Source organism: Cydia fagiglandana, chromosome 24, assembly GCF_963556715.1.
Source record: "Cydia fagiglandana chromosome 24, ilCydFagi1.1, whole genome shotgun sequence".
Taxonomy (NCBI): domain Eukaryota; kingdom Metazoa; phylum Arthropoda; class Insecta; order Lepidoptera; family Tortricidae; genus Cydia; species Cydia fagiglandana.
Window position 1 is genome coordinate 8,935,426 of NC_085955.1, and position 17,649 is coordinate 8,953,074.

General features: G+C 39.3%; 1 protein-coding gene across 1 annotated transcript in view; it reads right to left on the reverse strand.

The window, feature by feature from the left end:
- Nucleotides 1-12,764, reverse strand: part of LOC134676443 (synaptic vesicular amine transporter) — a 42,583-nt gene extending 29,819 nt beyond the window's left edge. The window contains exons 1-2 of the mRNA XM_063534840.1: nucleotides 12,681-12,764; nucleotides 1,539-1,680 (exon numbers count right to left, since the gene is read on the reverse strand). Of these exons, the coding sequence (XP_063390910.1) occupies nucleotides 1,539-1,674 (136 nt within the window). The 5' untranslated portion in view covers nucleotides 1,675-1,680; nucleotides 12,681-12,764. The remainder of the gene's footprint in view (nucleotides 1-1,538; nucleotides 1,681-12,680) is intronic.
- Nucleotides 12,765-17,649: the final 4,885 nt, after the last annotated feature.

Consider the following 17,649-nt stretch of genomic DNA (forward strand, 5'->3'; position numbering starts at 1 on the left):
TTTAATTTCAAAGGCTCTGGTGTGTAACTTATAGCTGTATCCAGACGAGATAATTTTTCGCCAATCTGATGAAATTCTCCGATCGAACAGGGCCGTGCTATGTATTATCCATACTTTATTATGGTGTTGAAACATGGACCTTGAATAAAAAAATAGAAAAGAAAATAGAGGCCTTCGAAATGTGGCTGTGCAGGCGTATGCTGAGAGTATCATGGACCGCAAGAATAACGAATATAGAGATCTTAAAAAGAATGAAGAAGAAGAAGGAAGTACTAGCCACAGTTAAGCGGAGAAAGATTGCATATTTTGGACATCTACATAGAAATGAAAAGTATAATCTGCTGAAAGTTATAATAGAAGGAAAAATAGAGGGGAAACGGGGAAGGGGAAGAAGGAGGATGAACTGGCTCGACAACATCAAAAAATGGACAAACATCAAAGACGCGGCCACGCTAACAAGACTGGCCGAGAATAGAGAAGACTTTGCAAAGGTGGCCGCCGACGCCCGCTAGGGCATGGCAGTAGAAGAAGAAGAATTTGTGTACGTGTGGACGCTAGATGAGATAGACCAATTATTTTTCTGAACAAATTGACTGATTTCGTCGGTCCCGTCTGGATACTTATTTTAAGAGTAAAGCGGTATCCAGACGGCATGATCAAATCGACCGATTTGTTCAGAAATGAAATTGGTGTCAATTTACAATTTAATCACCAATTGTAGATTTATGGTGATGTTAGAGCCCTCTAAATTGAAAAAATGCCCCAGAACGAAAATATTGGCGTCACGAATTGGTATTCTTGCGACCGCACCTCATTTTATCGGTTAATATAGATCATTATCGGCGGTTGAATTCGGAGAGCCAAATTCGCGTTTGCATCCGCACGGCCTGATTTGATCAGACAATTTAATCAGATCGGCTAAATTGTCTCCGTCTGGACATGCCTTAAATCGGACGTAGCCGCCGCCATACAACCGAAGTAAAGGTTGACTCACGCTAGACCGGGCCGGGGACGGGCCGGAGCTTCCGCAGAACCGTCTTAAACTATGCTGGGGCCAAAGCGAAAATCACAAGCAATTTGTTGTATAGTCTATAGAGCCCTTATGAGAAAGCTAGAATCTATCTCTATCTAATCTATCTATATATCTGTCTTATCAACCTGTGCCCGTATGCCCCGTGGCCATTTATCTTAAGCCCCCTCCAGACTATGCGCGTGAATCGCGGGCGAAGCCGCGAACGCGAGTGTGGAGTCGATTTCGCTGTCTGCCAAAATCGACGCCACACTCGCGTTCGCGGCTTCGCGCCGCGATTCGCGCACGAGTGTGGAGGAGGCTTTATGTAGATACATGGTAATGCAGTCAGTACGGTTATATATGTGTATTTATGTGCGTACCTATGTGTGTGTACTTAAGGCTGTGGACTCACCGACGGTAGTCAGCAGAATGTTGTCCAGCAGTAAGGTTATGGCCACTATGACTAGCACAAGCTTCCGCGACTCGCGGCACGCGGCCACCTGCGGCAGTAAGGCTGTGGACTCACCGACGGTAGTCAGCAGCATGTTATCCAGCAGTAAGGCTATGGCCACGATGACTAGCACGAGCTTGCGCGACTCGCGGCACGCGGCGACCTGCGCGCGCAGCCAGTCGGCGCTGAAGCCGTCTGATGCCGCGCCCATGCTTATCTGTGGACAAAGAAAACATAGATTTTAACATAAATATTAGAGATGCACCGGATATCCGGTTACTATCCGGTATCTGGCCAATCCGGCCGTTTATTTACTGTCCGGTCGGATACCGGATAGTGATTTACTATCCAGCCGGATACCGGATGATAAAATTGCTTGATTTTGGAGTAAACTGATTGGATTTAAGAAACAGTCTTGATCATAATCGTACTTGTTTATTATTTTAAAACAATTTAAACATTCCACTTACACGCGTACTCATTTCGAACCTAGAAATCAGTCCGCGCGAACGTTTACTAAGAAACAGGTCAAACCTGCAGAATGCGCACCTGAAAAACCGAAATGTAGGTATAGTTCCGCTGGCCGAATATTCGGCCGATGGTCAGGCCGAATATCCGGTATCCGGTCAAACAACTATCCGTTGCATCTTAATAAATATTCCGGATTACCCACGCTAGACCGGGCCGTGTCCGGGCCGGAGCTTCCGGGGCATCGTTTTCTATGGAAAGCATCACTTGATCACCTGTCACGTCATAGAAAAGTAAGCGCCGGAAGCTCCGGCCCGGACACGGGCCGGTCTGCTTTACACAGATTGACTAAGTGCCATGGTAAGTTCAACAAGGCTTGATGTGACATTGGCGAGGTTGCGGAAGAGTACTTCGGCGTTCCTGGAACCTCGCCATATAGCAGCGAGGCGGCAACAGAGGGGTTTTAGTGGGTAAACCTGGGGTCTCATTAGCCCACAACAGGGAGTCCCACATAACCATCCCGGCCCGTCCCCGCGCCGGGTGGTATGCGTAAAGCATTTCCCCTCTTTAAAAAAAAAGGCTTGATGTGACATATAGGTAATAAATAAACTTGGTCAAGCAGATCTTGTCAGTAGAAAAAGGCGGCAAATTTGAAAAATGTAGGCGCGAAGGGATAGCGTCTCATAGAGAATTTGAATTTCGCGCCTTTTTCTACTGACAAGATTTGCTTGACCATCTATAGGACACAAATAGTAGCGCATCACCCACTCACGATCAACCTACGTAAGGCACACTTGAATCCAAAAATGGAACATATCGGTGGAAATTTCAAATGTAAAGGACATGTTGTCGTATGTCCCTTACGACATTTGTAATTTCCACCGTCGATATATGTGATGTTATCTATGAAAAGGGACCTTATTGTCGATGACGCTTACGACATTATTAACGATGCTCCGATATAAAAACAATGCCGCGCGACGCAGTGCGGCGTAAGCGCCATCGACAATAAGGTCCCTTTTCATAGATAATGCCCCACATATATATAATCAAATTATGCCGGAACCGAGAGAGCGATATTTATTTATTGCTTTCACATGGAAAAATTGAACGCTGAATATATTATATATTGTGGTTTATTTGTTTCGAAACCACATTTCATTGCTAAAAGTGGAAGATAATGTATAAAGTATAATAAGGGGCCCACAGATTACCAGTTCGCCGGACGATATCAACCTGTCAGTTGTTCGGAACTGTCAAATTTTGCGTTTAACTGACAGGCTGATATCGTCCGGCGAACTGTCAGGTCTTTAGGTATAATCACGGAGACTAGAAGAGAATATTCGGTCGCCGACTATTCGGCGCTACGGCCGAGAGAGGGGCCGAATATTCGGTATTCGGCCAAAACTACCATTCGGGGCATCTCTACTTTAAATCCTACTATACCGTGTATATATGGTGTATATCCTCAACTCGACATTATTATCCGGAGATTCCATATCGTGTTACATTGAAGTCGATTTATGGTCATTTAAACTATTCAAAGGAAGATAGAATGGTTCAGGAAATGGCTACATACCAGGTACTTGATAATACAAAATCTCGAGGCGTATCCAGATTAGTACATTTTTCGCCAATCTGATTAAATTGCCCGATCGAATCAGGAGGTGCGGATATGGAGATCTCTCCGTAACGTGACCCTTTTTGTGCATGCTACCGGTGTTCATCAATTTATAAGACGTTATCACGTCAAAAGTCACAAAAATTCTACTAAATCCTTATAATAACAATAACTTGTTATGTAAATACGTCTGAAAGACTTTTACAAATGTAATAAAACTTAGTTACTGGAATTATGGAAATATGAGCGTCCAATTAAAGTAGAGAATGGTTCCAAAACGTCGGAAATGAGCGGGAGCGGTAACGACCCTCTTCCGGAAGATGGCGGTACGTTCCAATTTCAATATCTCACTTAACCAGGGGTGCGAAACTCCTGAGATCGGTCAAACTCGGCTCCGCTCGGCTCAGCATTGCTCCGAGCAATTATTAGGGTTGGCACCACTTGACTTCCTTCTGCGTGCACGACCACAGATAAGATAATCACTTGAATTTTGACAACCCTAAATAGCCGAAAGGGATAGTGTCATATATTAGAAAGGGATAGCATGATTCGACCCTGAACCGCTGTCAAACTTCGGTTTTGTAGGAAGTTTCCTTTCTGTACGGTAGTACTATTATTTATTCTGTGACTTAACGCTTAAGCACATTTGCACCACCCTATTAACCCGGGGTTAAACGGTTAAACCGTTAACCCAGTGTCAAATTGTACTGGTAACCATGGTAACTCCAGGTTTAACCGGTTAACCCCGGGTCAGTGAAATGTTGCAAGTGGCCCTTAATCACAGAATAATAGTTATTTGTTTCACTCGGGTGCAAAGTTGTTGTTTAACCGCTCGTGCTAATATTGATACCCGAGCAAGTGAAAGATTCCAAAAGTGAACCACGAGCGTAGCGAGTGGTTAGAAAAATGGAATTTTGAGCGTTGCGAAGGTTTCAAAGCACGACGGTTAAACAAAATTTACCCCGACAGAAACATACAATTTTTCACTATTAAATGTAAAATATCAAACAAAATCAAATCCAAATGAATGTTATTAAATATTTATCAACCAAAATCATCATTTAAAAGTCAATTCTACCAGCAAACATAAGAAAAAAACTCAAAATTTGCATTTGATTACTTTGCCTCACATGTGAATAAAATGCAACTTTGCTATCAGTTTTTGAAGTGAAAAGTAAGCCTTTCCGAGCTGGTGTGGTGAAAATAATAGTACTACCGTACACTACTTTCCTACAAAACCGAAGTTTGACAGCGATTCAGGGACGAATCATGCTTATATTGTTAAAATATGTACCGGTACAAATGAATTGGCACCTGACCCAGCCGATATGTGACCGTGTTTCCGGATAACCGGACGGTAATGAAGATAACCTCAAAATGTATCGCCACTTCATACGTTATACAGGGGTGCGAAGCTCCTGACTTCGGCCTAACTCGGCTCCGCTCGGCTCAGCATTGCTCCGAGCAATTTTTAGGGTTGGCACCACTTGACTTCCTTTTGCGTGCACGACCACAGATAAGATAATCACTTAAATTTTGACAACCCTAAATAGCCGAAAGGGATAGTGCCATATATTAGAAGGGGATAGTATGATTCGACCCTGAACCGCTGTCAAACTTCGGTTTTGTAGGAAGCTTCCTTTCTGTACAGTAGTACTATTATTTATTCTGTGGTTATACGAGTACCTACATTGAAGTTGCTTTTATAGCTAACTTCTTATTGGAGTTGATACGTAATGTAATAGTTATTTATACATATATATTATGTTCTACAGTACATATGGCACTTAAAATTTTTGACGTAGTTACGTAATGTGCTTATTATAGCACAGGATGTCGTATTGGAGCACCAGACGATACTGTAATAAGTAGGTAGGTAATTTACGTTACAAGTTCGAAAAGTAGAGTGGCCATAAGTTAAAACACGACCGAACGGAGTGTTTTAAATCGACACGAGGTGCGAATTACTTATTCGCACGTGTATCATACAGCGTTTTACAGTATATATGGGGCACAGACCAACCCCTATAGACGTACATTATAGGACGACTCGCGGTCACCGCCCGTATGGTGTATAGGTCAAATATAAGATTGCTCGCGCGCCGCTCCGATCAGTTGCGTCCAAGTTTACGACCTGTTAGCAGTGTGCACGAGTCTAACAAAATAAATCGTAAACTATTGAATTCATTGGGAAATCATGGGATATTGCAGCGTAAAATGGTGTGGCAAGTCATCTAAGACTTGTACTTACAAAACAGATGGAATAACATCCCACAGGAAAGTCGAAAACATTATTTCATTGAATAATGTTTCTTGTCCGCGGGGTTCATTTTATACTGGTCAATAAGCAGAGGCGAAGTAGTCTGTCCCTTTTCGTCAACTTGAAAATGCAATGTTCTATCCCTTTCCCTTTCGACTAGTGATGTGACGATGATGGTTTCGTCAGTTGCGGAAACTTCGTGCTTCATCATACCGTATTGTACCATATTAGACGTAATATATAGGTAATATGTTGTGTAAGTTTTTTAGAATCTTCTAGGCCAGCGGAGCAATTAGGCCGCATGTTATAAGATGGACCTGATGATGAACTTCAAAGACGTGCGAGGGAACTCGGTGTTGATTTGTAATAGACATATGTTGTATGAGTTTTTTAGAATCCTCTAGATGAGCAGTTAGGTCTCATGTCACGAGATTGACCTGATGATGAACTTCAAAGAAGTGCGAGGGAACTCGGTGTTGGTTTGTGATAGACATATGTTGTATGGGTTTTTTAGAATCCTCTAGATGAGCAGGTAGGTCTCATGTCACGAGATTGACCTGATGATGAACTTCAAAGAAGTGCGAGGGAACTCGGTGTTGGTTTGTGATAGACATATGTTGTATGGGTTTTTTAGAATCCTCTAGATGAGCAGTTAGGTCTCATGTCACGAGATGGACCTGATGATGAACTTCAAAGAAGTGCGAGGGAACTCAGTGTTGGTTTGTGATAGACATATGTTGTATGGGTTTTTTAGAATCCTCTAGATGAGCAGTTAGGTCTCATGTCGCGAGATAGACCTGATGATGAACTTCAAAGAAAGAAAATTGTATGATATTTTGGCGACACATTTTTTCTCGTATCGAAAAAGATTGCGATTCCGAGTGGAAATAATATAAAAATTCTAAACTTAAAAATTCAAGTTCTGGATACTTTAAACAGAAATTCCCTAATATGTTAAGTAAAATTTTCAGGTACATTGTTAAATTACTTAATGAAATATTAAATTATTCAATATAATTATTAAGTAAGTTTACTCTAAGTATACTAAATTTACTACCACATTTTATTACCACAATAAATTTCGGTATCACTGGTAGCAGTACCCACTACCTGTAATGAACATGTCCCATCCCTACGCTTACACGTGTCAGCGCGCCATGTTTGGAACAACCAATCGCAACGCCGTGAGCACCCCTCCCGCACCTCACAGTTTGGTGATTTGCGTCGGGAACAAAATGGCCAATATTAGGTTTCTAGAGGCGGTGTTCTGTGATATGGGGTCATCCATTAATTACGTCACACGAATTTCTAGGTTTTTTGACCCCTCCCTCCGTCCTTGTCACACTTGGTCACATTTGGCAAACCCCTCCCCCCTAGTGTGACGTCACATTTTTTCTACGAAATTGCCAAATCGAATTAAGTAAGTACCTAAGTATTATTAATATTTTATCAAAATATTTTTGACGATATAAATATTAGTAATTTTATAACCCAAAACTGCTTAGGAAAGAAAATTAAACGAATAAAAACGATTATCGTTTTAATAACTTGTTATTTAAATGTACAGCGAATAAAATAATTTAAATACATTTTCGGTTACTGATGAAGTTAAAGTGACGTCACAAAGTTTGTGTCTCCCCCCTCCCCCATGTCACAATATGTCAAATTTTCTTGACCCCCTCCCTCCCCCTAAACGTGTGATGTAATTAATGGATGACCCCTATGGCCCTTTAAATTTTTGACATAGGCCAGTATTGTCCTTAATCACGACTTAGGGCGGTAAAGTAGCACCATATCTACTGTTAAATATATTTTTCACCAACTGGTAAATACTCTTTTTATTGTTCAAAAACTGATGAGAAACTTACATTTTACCCACGCGTGAGGCAACGTAATCAAAGGATCCTTATGGGCTTACGGGCTGGTAGAATTTCAAATGATGATTTCGAATGACAAATATTAAATAACATTCATTTTGAATGGATTTGTTTAACCCTGGTTGTCTTTAAATCCTATGTTTGTCTGGTGAAGCGTTACAGCCGTATTCGAACAAAGAGATACGTCAAATACTAGATATTGAAACGATATCGGATATGTCAATGTCAAACAAGTGTCAAAAGTGACGTTTTTGTTTGAAGAAACATATCCATCCATCCATAACATATCCGATCCATATCGTTTCAATATCTAGTATTTGACGTATCTCATTGTTCGAATACGGCTGCCTATGTTTGTATAGAGAAGCTATCACCAGGGGTGCGAAACTCCTGGCTTCGGCCAGTTCGGCCAAACTCGGCTCCGCTCAGCATTGCTCCGAGCAATTTTTAGGCTTGGCACCACTTGACTTCCTTTTGCGTGCACGACCACAGATAAGATAATCACTTGAATTTTGACAACCCTAAATAGCCGAAAGGGACAGCATGATTCGACCCTGAACCGCTGTCAAACTTCGGTTTTGTAGGAAGTTTCCTTTCTGTACGTTAGTGCTATTATTTATTCTGTGGTATCACCCCCTTTCCTCTCAAAGCGTTCAATTTCATGATTTCTCTAGGGGGTGTATTATCTCCGGCTTAATCTGTGATAGGGGAGCGGGGATTTCAATATCTATTATATTTCTAAGAAATTATTCATTGTAATAAATAGGGATAAGTTCGTCATATTTTAAATCATATTATCCAACATCTGATGTAACCTGTACAGGGCGTTTTTTGAACAACCAGCCATATTGTGCGAGGTGATTAGGTAGGCCATACTGACCAACATTTCTATGGGATCAACTCCGAAATCACAAAATTTTTTTTTGACGTTTCATACATTTTGGTCGAGTGGATGTCGAAGTTTTCTATGGGAAGGCCAAATTATTTTTTGGGATTTCGGGGTTGGTCCCATACAAAAAGTTGTTCAGTATGACCTACCTAATCATCTTGCACAATATGGCAAGTTGTTCAAAAAATGCCCTGTATAGGTATAACATTCCCTTTTCCGCATTATCTGAAAATTTTCATACGAAAATTCTCATGACACCTCTTCATCAAATTCTCTTTGGCGCATTGCTAAGATTGGTCACTTTTTAGGGTTCCGTAGTCCCTTAAAGTTTCGCCATGTCCGTCTGTCTGTCCGTCCGCGGCTATGCTCCGTGATCGTTAGTGCTAGAAAGCTGCATTTTGGCAGGGATACATAAATCATGCATGGCGACAGAACGGTAAAATAAAAACTACAAGATTTTTATAGGGTAGCTACCTCCCATACAAAATATTTTCTTTTAAACAATTTTTCGCTTTAACCCAATGGTATGTGGTAAGTATCGTTGGATAGGATAGGATAGGTCTTTAAAAACGAAACAGAAAAGAGGAACAGGAAATTCTACTTTTAACGCTGTCAGCCATAGAATTTCACAGGTAGGTAGAGTCTAGAGTAAAAAAAAATATGGAAACATACATAGATTTATAAAGCATAGATTCCTAGTTCGTACACCGCCAGTGAAGCCATTTCAAGTGCGACGTCACGTCACACTCGCATCGTCGTATTCGAACGGCCCTCGCAGTACTCAAAGTCAAATCGGTTTGTGTACACCTCCCGTTTAAAAATCAAAAACTACAGGAAAGATAGTTGTTTGTACAGTGAATGGGTGTCACAACACATCATATAATAAAAACAAACCGCTTGATATTACATTTCACGCGTAAGTATCGAGTTTAATGTGATATTTTTACATAATCGTAAATACAAAAATCCAAATTTTCGTCAGCCGCCATTTCTTCTAAATGTTGCCAGTGTAGTGAATATTTTTTCCTCGAAATGGGACATGACGTCTACATTCTAAAATAAATACGCTCAATTAAATTTCATTGTATGATTATAGAAAATTATTAGTAAGTTAATTATTTAGGTATTTACTTTTTTCTTATTTTTATTTTGTGTCATGTTCGTTTTAGTTTTCTGACTGATCTACTTCTGTCTGCGAGATGGAAGGAAAAAAATAAACTAAATCGGAATGACGCAACATGGAAACATTGGAAACGGACTAAACACAGTCAAATATGCTCTGTCCTATTTAAATTTATTCTTATTATTTTTCATATCTTATGCTCTGAAAGTGGGTCGTTGTTGTTCTAAAAGGTGCGCAAAAAGTGATACGTTTATGCTCTAGTGCAGAAAAGTGGTGTACTCCTCTGCGTCCCCGTCCCACGAACTACTGGTTGGAAACAAAATGGGAAAAATAGTGTTTTTATTTCCTCGCCTGGAACAATTGGTAATTGTTTAATTTTACTAATCCCACGTTGATCCTTTTTATATAAAAAAATGATGTGAATTGTTAAAAACAAATTATTCTTGATTTCTTTCGTTGAATTCTATTTACTCGATTTCATAAGGCGGGAACCAAAAGGAATAGACCAAAAATATTTTTTTAAACCTTACACTTGCGTAAATGAGCGAAGGCAGAATCTTATACAGCCACATTTAAACGTTTGTACGATATTAAATTGATTTTAAAGTTATTTAGCACTATATTCATGAAAATAAAATAAAATACAAGATAAAAATTACTTATATTATTAATTAAATTGTTATTTAATATTTAAAATACTTTTATTATGTTATTACGTGGTGCGGCGCACCAAGGTCGCGGTGTGGTCCGGTAGTCTGTTGCGGCTTTTAGAACGAAAAAGTATAAAATTAAAAAGTAAGAGGCAATCCCGCTGATTTTCATACTATAATGAACAAATCATTTTAAAATTACTGCAGTTTGTTAAAAAATGTGTGTTTTCTTAAATATTGCAATCTAAATGATTTTCGCTAGGGATTATTAATCTTCACACATGTAAATTCTCCGATTGCAAGTAAGTCCTAAGGAAAATAAATCATGGCCGTAGATCTATTAGGTACTTCCATTACTGATTTTGCGAAAATGCCTTGTCTTGTTTGGTTTCCTCGCATTCGATATGAAAAGTAGAGTGTTTAACTCGGGTGAAAGGCACCATTTCTGTCTCGGACTATTGGCGCTCTCACTGCGTTCGAGCGCCAAACTACCTCGACAGAAACGGGTGCCTTTCAACCCTTGGTTAACAATCTACTATTATGCACATTCGTTAAATAAATAAAAATAGTAAAAACTTATCAGCTATTTATTTAATCCTTATTTCACAAAGTACAGAAATGCGTCAAATCCCAAAATAAACAAAAAGCTTTTGCTACAAAATCGAATCTACACACTTCCAAATTATTAATAACCAAGTGTGATGTTGTTAAAATTCCCCTACTTTGAGAGAAGTCAATGAATACTGGCAACATATTTTGTATATATGTGTGTGTTTGCTGAGCGTAAAACACGAGCGTTCCACGCACACATCGATCGTGTTTCGGCTTCACTTTTGGCAGGTTAGCCGTATGGAGACTATCTGTCTATGCGTTATTAGTTTAAGGGTTCATACAACAAACTCAAAAATATGTCTCATAGAGTCTGGCTAGCCAAAAATTGTTGACAGATATTTCGTTGTTGTATCACCAATTGTCTATGATTTAAAAAAAAGCTAAAAGTCAGTTGTCAATTTATGTCATTCATTCAAATTGTTTGCGGTTTATTATGGGCTTATTTTAAATAATATTAATAATTTCTATACTGAGTGAGGTTCGCAGACTATTATTTAAGCTCGTAAATAATTACGACAATGTGCGAAGTCGACGTGTAGCATTGTATAACAAAAAACTGCAATGTTTACAACTCCTAACCAAACGTAAACAAATTAGGAGGTTGGTGCTCTATAAATATTTTGATACTTTAAGTACTAGTTCTAACATTTGCCTATTACTTTGATTAAGTACGTGAATTTATTAATCCTGAATCTCATAAATAGGACAAGTGTATAAAGAAACGGATAAACTAAAAGTTCTGAAAAATATCTCTAAAATCTAAATATTGGAACGTAAACATATGTGTTTGTCGTTGACTGTACTTTAAATAGTGGTCGAAATTATGTGAGCTGACTTTGAGTGCACGTAAACGTTTATTTAACTTTTTTCCTTAGGTACCTTACTTGTGCACCGAATATCAAAAATATTGTCTAGTATCAAAACTATAATTCCTACTACACAAAGTATGACCAGCCCAAGATTTTTTGAATTTCCCGCCAAATATTTAGGTAAAATTTCAGTAGCCAGACTCTAGTTCTTAATACGCTGACATAAGAGCGATGGGACATATTTTTGAGATGATGTGTGCACCCATATTTTTACACTTGACAGTACCGTAAAACGGGGTGAGTAGGTTTCGCGGGGACAGTTGGGTTATGAATGGGGAGAGAAGGTTTGAGAAGGGATTTTAAGGCTACTGCTACAGAATTCCAATTTAAAATGGGGCTATAGTAATACGCATAATAAAAAAAACGATCCAACAATCTTCCAAAATCACCTTTGTATGAAAAACCCTCTCAAATACGAGGCACTACGGGGTGAGGTGGGTTTTCCCCTTTATCGTCAAAGTTATGAAATGGAACTACCCAAAATAAAATACAAACGTCCGAACCACTTATTATATACACCATTCAGTTTTCACATGTAAAAATAAAATTTTATCGAGGTTTGAAAGTCAAATTTCACCCATCTCACCCCATTTTACTTTATTAAATCGTTTGAGGAACAAACTAAATTAAAATATCTTTCTATTCCCCTATTTAAGACGAATTAAATTACTTAAACGTATAAACAAGATTAAGCTTGATAATTACCTTTTTCATTCAATAAATCTAATTATACCATCAAATGAATTCACTAAAGTTTTCATACACATCTTTAAAAAATCACAACACATGTAATTCTTTCATTCAAAAGGTTTAAACAAATATATATTAGTCTTATAAATAATACTCACATTTTACCAGCTCCCCATTAAAAAAAAACACAAAAAAATACTAATATCACGTCTTGACGGTCCCAGGTCCGAAGACCGACTGAACGTTACGACAAGAACGGATCCTACCCAGACTCCGACCAGATTACATCGACCTGTGACTTACTTCACTCAGTACCTTTATACTGAAGGGAACGCATTAGGCGCGGGGGGCGGGGGATCTCGAAACAAAATGGCCGACATTATCAAGCGGTTTCTTAGAGTTCACTCGATTTTGAACTGTATAATTAAGGAGTTAAAGTTGCTTTTAGATTGTAGGTGTTGAGTTTTATTGAAGTGAGGCGATGTTTTTGGATTTTAAACGTTAGGTAGGTAGGTTTAAGGTTGGGTTTTGGGTGGGAAAGAGACAAAAGCTACAGGTTTTCGATAAGTTCACGCTGAAAGTGCGCGTTTGTGGCGCTCCGTGGACAAGGCTGTAACTGTAAGCATGTTTCGTATTTTTAAGGGTAATTATATCTCTCGCGTCGAATTGTGATTCCTAATCCCATCATCATCATCATCATCTCAGCCATAAGACGTCCACTGCTGAACATAGGCTTCCCCCTTGGACCTCCATGCGTGCCCGTTGGAAGCGACCCGCATCCAGCGTCTTCCGGCGGCCTTTAACAAGGTCGTCTGTCCATCTTGTGGGTGGACGTCCTACGCTGCGCTTGCTAGTCCGTGGTCTCCACTCGAGCACTTTTCCTAATCCTATGGTAGTTTATTTTTATTTTACTTACATAAAATGATTAGTAGACAGTTTTTGGAAGATTGGAAATGTAATATGTTTTAGTCATACCACTGTATACCTATATCTTGTTTGTAAATAAATGTAATAAAAATCAGTATTAAAAATCCAGTAAAACATATTTCTTTTTTTTATTTATCTCAGGAACAAACATTCGTGATTCGGATTCGAACCCGGGACCTCCAGCTTCATAGGCAGTGTATACTGACTGCTAGGAGGCCGTTAAGAATCAAAAACTTCTAGTTCATTTTCTTAGAGCATTTAATAACCGGGGTCGCCTTTAAAAGATATGCCCTATGGTTGACTGGTAGAGAATGCCTATACCGGCATTAAGTCCGCCTGTTGTACTTTTTGTATGTGCAATAAAGTTTAAAATAAATAAATAAATAAATATAAGAGGCCCTCTGATTAACAGTCCGCCGGACTGTATCGGCCTGTCAGTTAGAACAAAATTTTGACAGTTCCGAACGACTGACAGGCCGATACCGTCCGGCGGACAGTTAATGGACCCCTAGAGCTTACCCCTCTGCCGAAAACCTTGCACAATTGTGCAAACTTTTATATGGACTGACGTTTATCTGACATGGCTATTAGTACGTTACGTACAAATCATGTACAAATAGCCATACATTTGACAGCCCCTTCCCAAAAATCGGCAGACTGTTTTGTACAGAAAATAACAGCCAAGGCGTCTTCCAGTTACTAAATTCTCAAATAGTCCATTTATATTCAGGGATCTAAACAAATTAAATATTTTTTGTTGAGTTGTTTTCCAGTTCTAATAAATGCCTCTGTTCTCCTTGCACCATTTTTACATGTCTCTGTTTGGCCCGATGGTTGACTGGTAGAGAATACCACTAGGTATTAAGTCCGCCATTTGTACATTATTCTTTTTAAATAAATAAATAAAAATAAATATTTGTAATAAAAATTACAGCAAATTTCACTTCCATCCTTCTTCCCCTAGCCGGCTTTGGTCCTTAATTTCTATCTCCGTCTCCCTCGCACCCGTGACCCCACGTATCGCCGTCTCGCTCCACCATTAAGTACAATTCCATCATTTCATTGTAGGAGAATATAGTGCGGTTTAAGATAAGATAAGATAAAATGGGCGAAAATGGTTTTATGGTTTTATACGGTGGCAAACAAGCGTACGATCGAGGACTTTGTAGCATTCGTAGCCTATAGATGTATAGCAGGGGTGTCACATGTATGTTGCCCTTTTAAAAACTATTTACTCTTTTCTTTTAGAATTCTAGTCTAGTCATCATCATCATCTTCATTGCTGTATCTCGGTTTTTGCTCATGGGAGCATGGGGTCCGCTTGGCAACTAATCCTAAGAATTGGAGTAGGCACTAGTTTTTCCGAAAGCGACTGCCATCTGACCTTCCAACCCAAAGGAAAAACTATACGCCCTTATCGGGATTAGTTATAAATGTTATAATTAATGTAACTAACCTAAAAAATGACTCAGTTTTTTTTCGCATTAAATACTTATTAAGATAATAGGTATACAGTGTGGAAAGATAAGTCGGGCCCTGGAGGGAAACTACCTTAAATCCTTAACCTGGCTCATTTTACTTAAAGGAGACATTCCTTTATTTTTAAAAAGAAACAAAACTGCATTCAAATATTTTCTAAAACTCGTTTGCCTCGCCCGGGACTCGAACCGACTAAAAATTCCAAAAAATAAAAACTCGCAATTTTATTGTACTAGTCGATACAGTTAATGTTAATGATAACATTTCTTCAAGAAACATTAGGTCTTACACTCCTCTATCGTACAAAATATCCATAAAATCTAATATTTAGTACTCAAGATTTTTTTAGACAAGCGAAATTGAAGAAAAAAAAGATAAAATCTTTGAATGCAGTTTTGTTTCTTTTTAAAAATAAAGTAATGTTTTTTTTAAGTAAAATGAGCCAGCTTAAGGATTTAAGGTAGTTTCCCTCCGGGGCCCGACTTATCTTTCCACCCTGTGTATCTTCACTATTTCATATCTAGTGAAACTATAATTCATTTCCCGAATCGCGGCGCCAGCCGCTATAAGGTACCTTTTGCAGTGGAACGTCACATATCTTCACTATTTCATATCTAGTGAATCTCTAATTCATTTCCCGAATCGCGGCGCCAGCCGCTATAAAGTACCTTTTGCAGTGGAACGTCACATATCTTCACTATTGCATATCTAGTGAATCTATAATTCATTTCCCGAATTGAGCCTTAGAAGCTTCGCCGTAGACGCCTACGGCGCGGCGTAGCACTGGTGTAGGAAGCTACGCCAGCGCTACGCCGTTTGTAACTAAACAGCTACAATAAATAAGCTTCGCTCGTAGACCATCGGCCGTATTCGAACATTGCTTATATCATAACAACAAATACTAAAAACCGGGCAAGTGCGAGTCGGACGCGTGCACGAAGGGTTCCGTACCATAAAGCAAAAAAAAAACGGAAAAAAATGCAAAAAGAAAACGGTCACCCATCCAAGTACTGACCACGCCCGACGTTGCTTAACTTTGGTAAAAAATCACGTTTGCTGTATATTCTGTTTTTAGTATTTGTTGTTATATTATAGCGGCAACAGAAATACATCATCTGTGAAAATTTCAACTGTCTAGCTATCACGGTTCGTGAGATACAGCCTGGTGACAGACAGACGGACGGACGGACGGACGGACGGACAGCGAAGTCTTAGTAATAGGGGCCCGTTTTACCCTTTGGGTACGGAACCCCAAAAAGTACGGAACCCTCGGTGGGCGAGTCCGACTCGCACTTGTCCGTTTTTTTTCTGTTATTTCTTTGCCACGAATAAACTATTATTTCTATATGGGCAATAAAGTGGTGTATACATATTTTTGGCACTTTGTCCGTATCGATATTTTAGACGTGGCTGTAGCATAATATTTAAATACACCTTATAATTATATTATCAGGGGTGCGAAACTCCTGAGATCGGCCAAACTCGGCTCCGCTCGGCTCAGCATTGCTCCGAGCAATTATTAGGGTTGGCACCACTTGACTTCCTTTGGCGTACACGACCACAGATAAGATAATCACTTGAATTTTGACAACCCTAAATAGCCGAAAGGGATAGTGCCATATATTAGGAAGGGATAGCATGATTCGACCCTGAACCGCTGTCAAACTTCGGTTTTGTAGGAAGTTTCCTTTCTGTACGGTAGTACTATTATTTATTCTGTGATATTATATAGTTATAAGGTTCAATTTCGCTTGTATGTATAAACGTCATATGTTTTGGACGTAAAAATGAAACAGGGATATGAATCTTTATGTTGGTGCTTACGGAATATTGGAGATTTTGCCGTTCAGATAATAATATCACGTACCGTAAACCGGACAAGTGCGAGTTGGACTCGCCCACCGAGGGTTCCGTATTAAATAAATAATAAATACTTAAATAAATATTAGTAGTAGTAGTAGTAAACACTTTATTACACAAAACAAGTACATAACACAGAGAGAATACAATACTAACTTATCCCGTTAAGGGATCTCTTCCAGCTAATATTGGGGACATCTTACACAGATCGACCTAGCCCCAAACTACATACATAAACATACTTATATAGATAAATACATACTTATATACATAGAAAACACCCATGACCCAGGAACAAATATCTGTGATCATCGCACAAATAAATGCCTTTACCGGGATTCGAACCCGGGTCCATCGGCTTTGCAGGCAGGGTCACTAAGTACCCGCTAGGCCAGACCGGTCGCGTACTTTTTACCCGACTGCGCGACGCAAAGGAGGGTAATGTGTTTATAGTATTTGTTGTTATAGTAGCGGCAACGGAAATACATGATCTGTCAAAATTTCAACTGTCTATCACGGTTCATGAGATACAGCCTGATAGACAGACAGACGGTCAGTGGAGTCTTAGTAATAGGGTTCCGTTTTTAACCTATGGCGGAAACCTAAAAACTGGGCGGCCGATCGTAAAATCAGGCAGATCATGAAATTTTAGACATATCGTGAAACGTGAAAATCATTGTCCTGTTCCCTGAGTCGACAGAGAGCTGCTATTTCTTTACAGTTTGCCCTTTGGGCATCTGAACCAACCATAGAGCATTTAATAACCGGAGTCGCCTTTAACAGCTTAATACCCCTCTGTCGAAAACCTTACACATTTGGCTACTTTCCTACTAGTAAAATCAGCGTCTTATTTAGAACTGT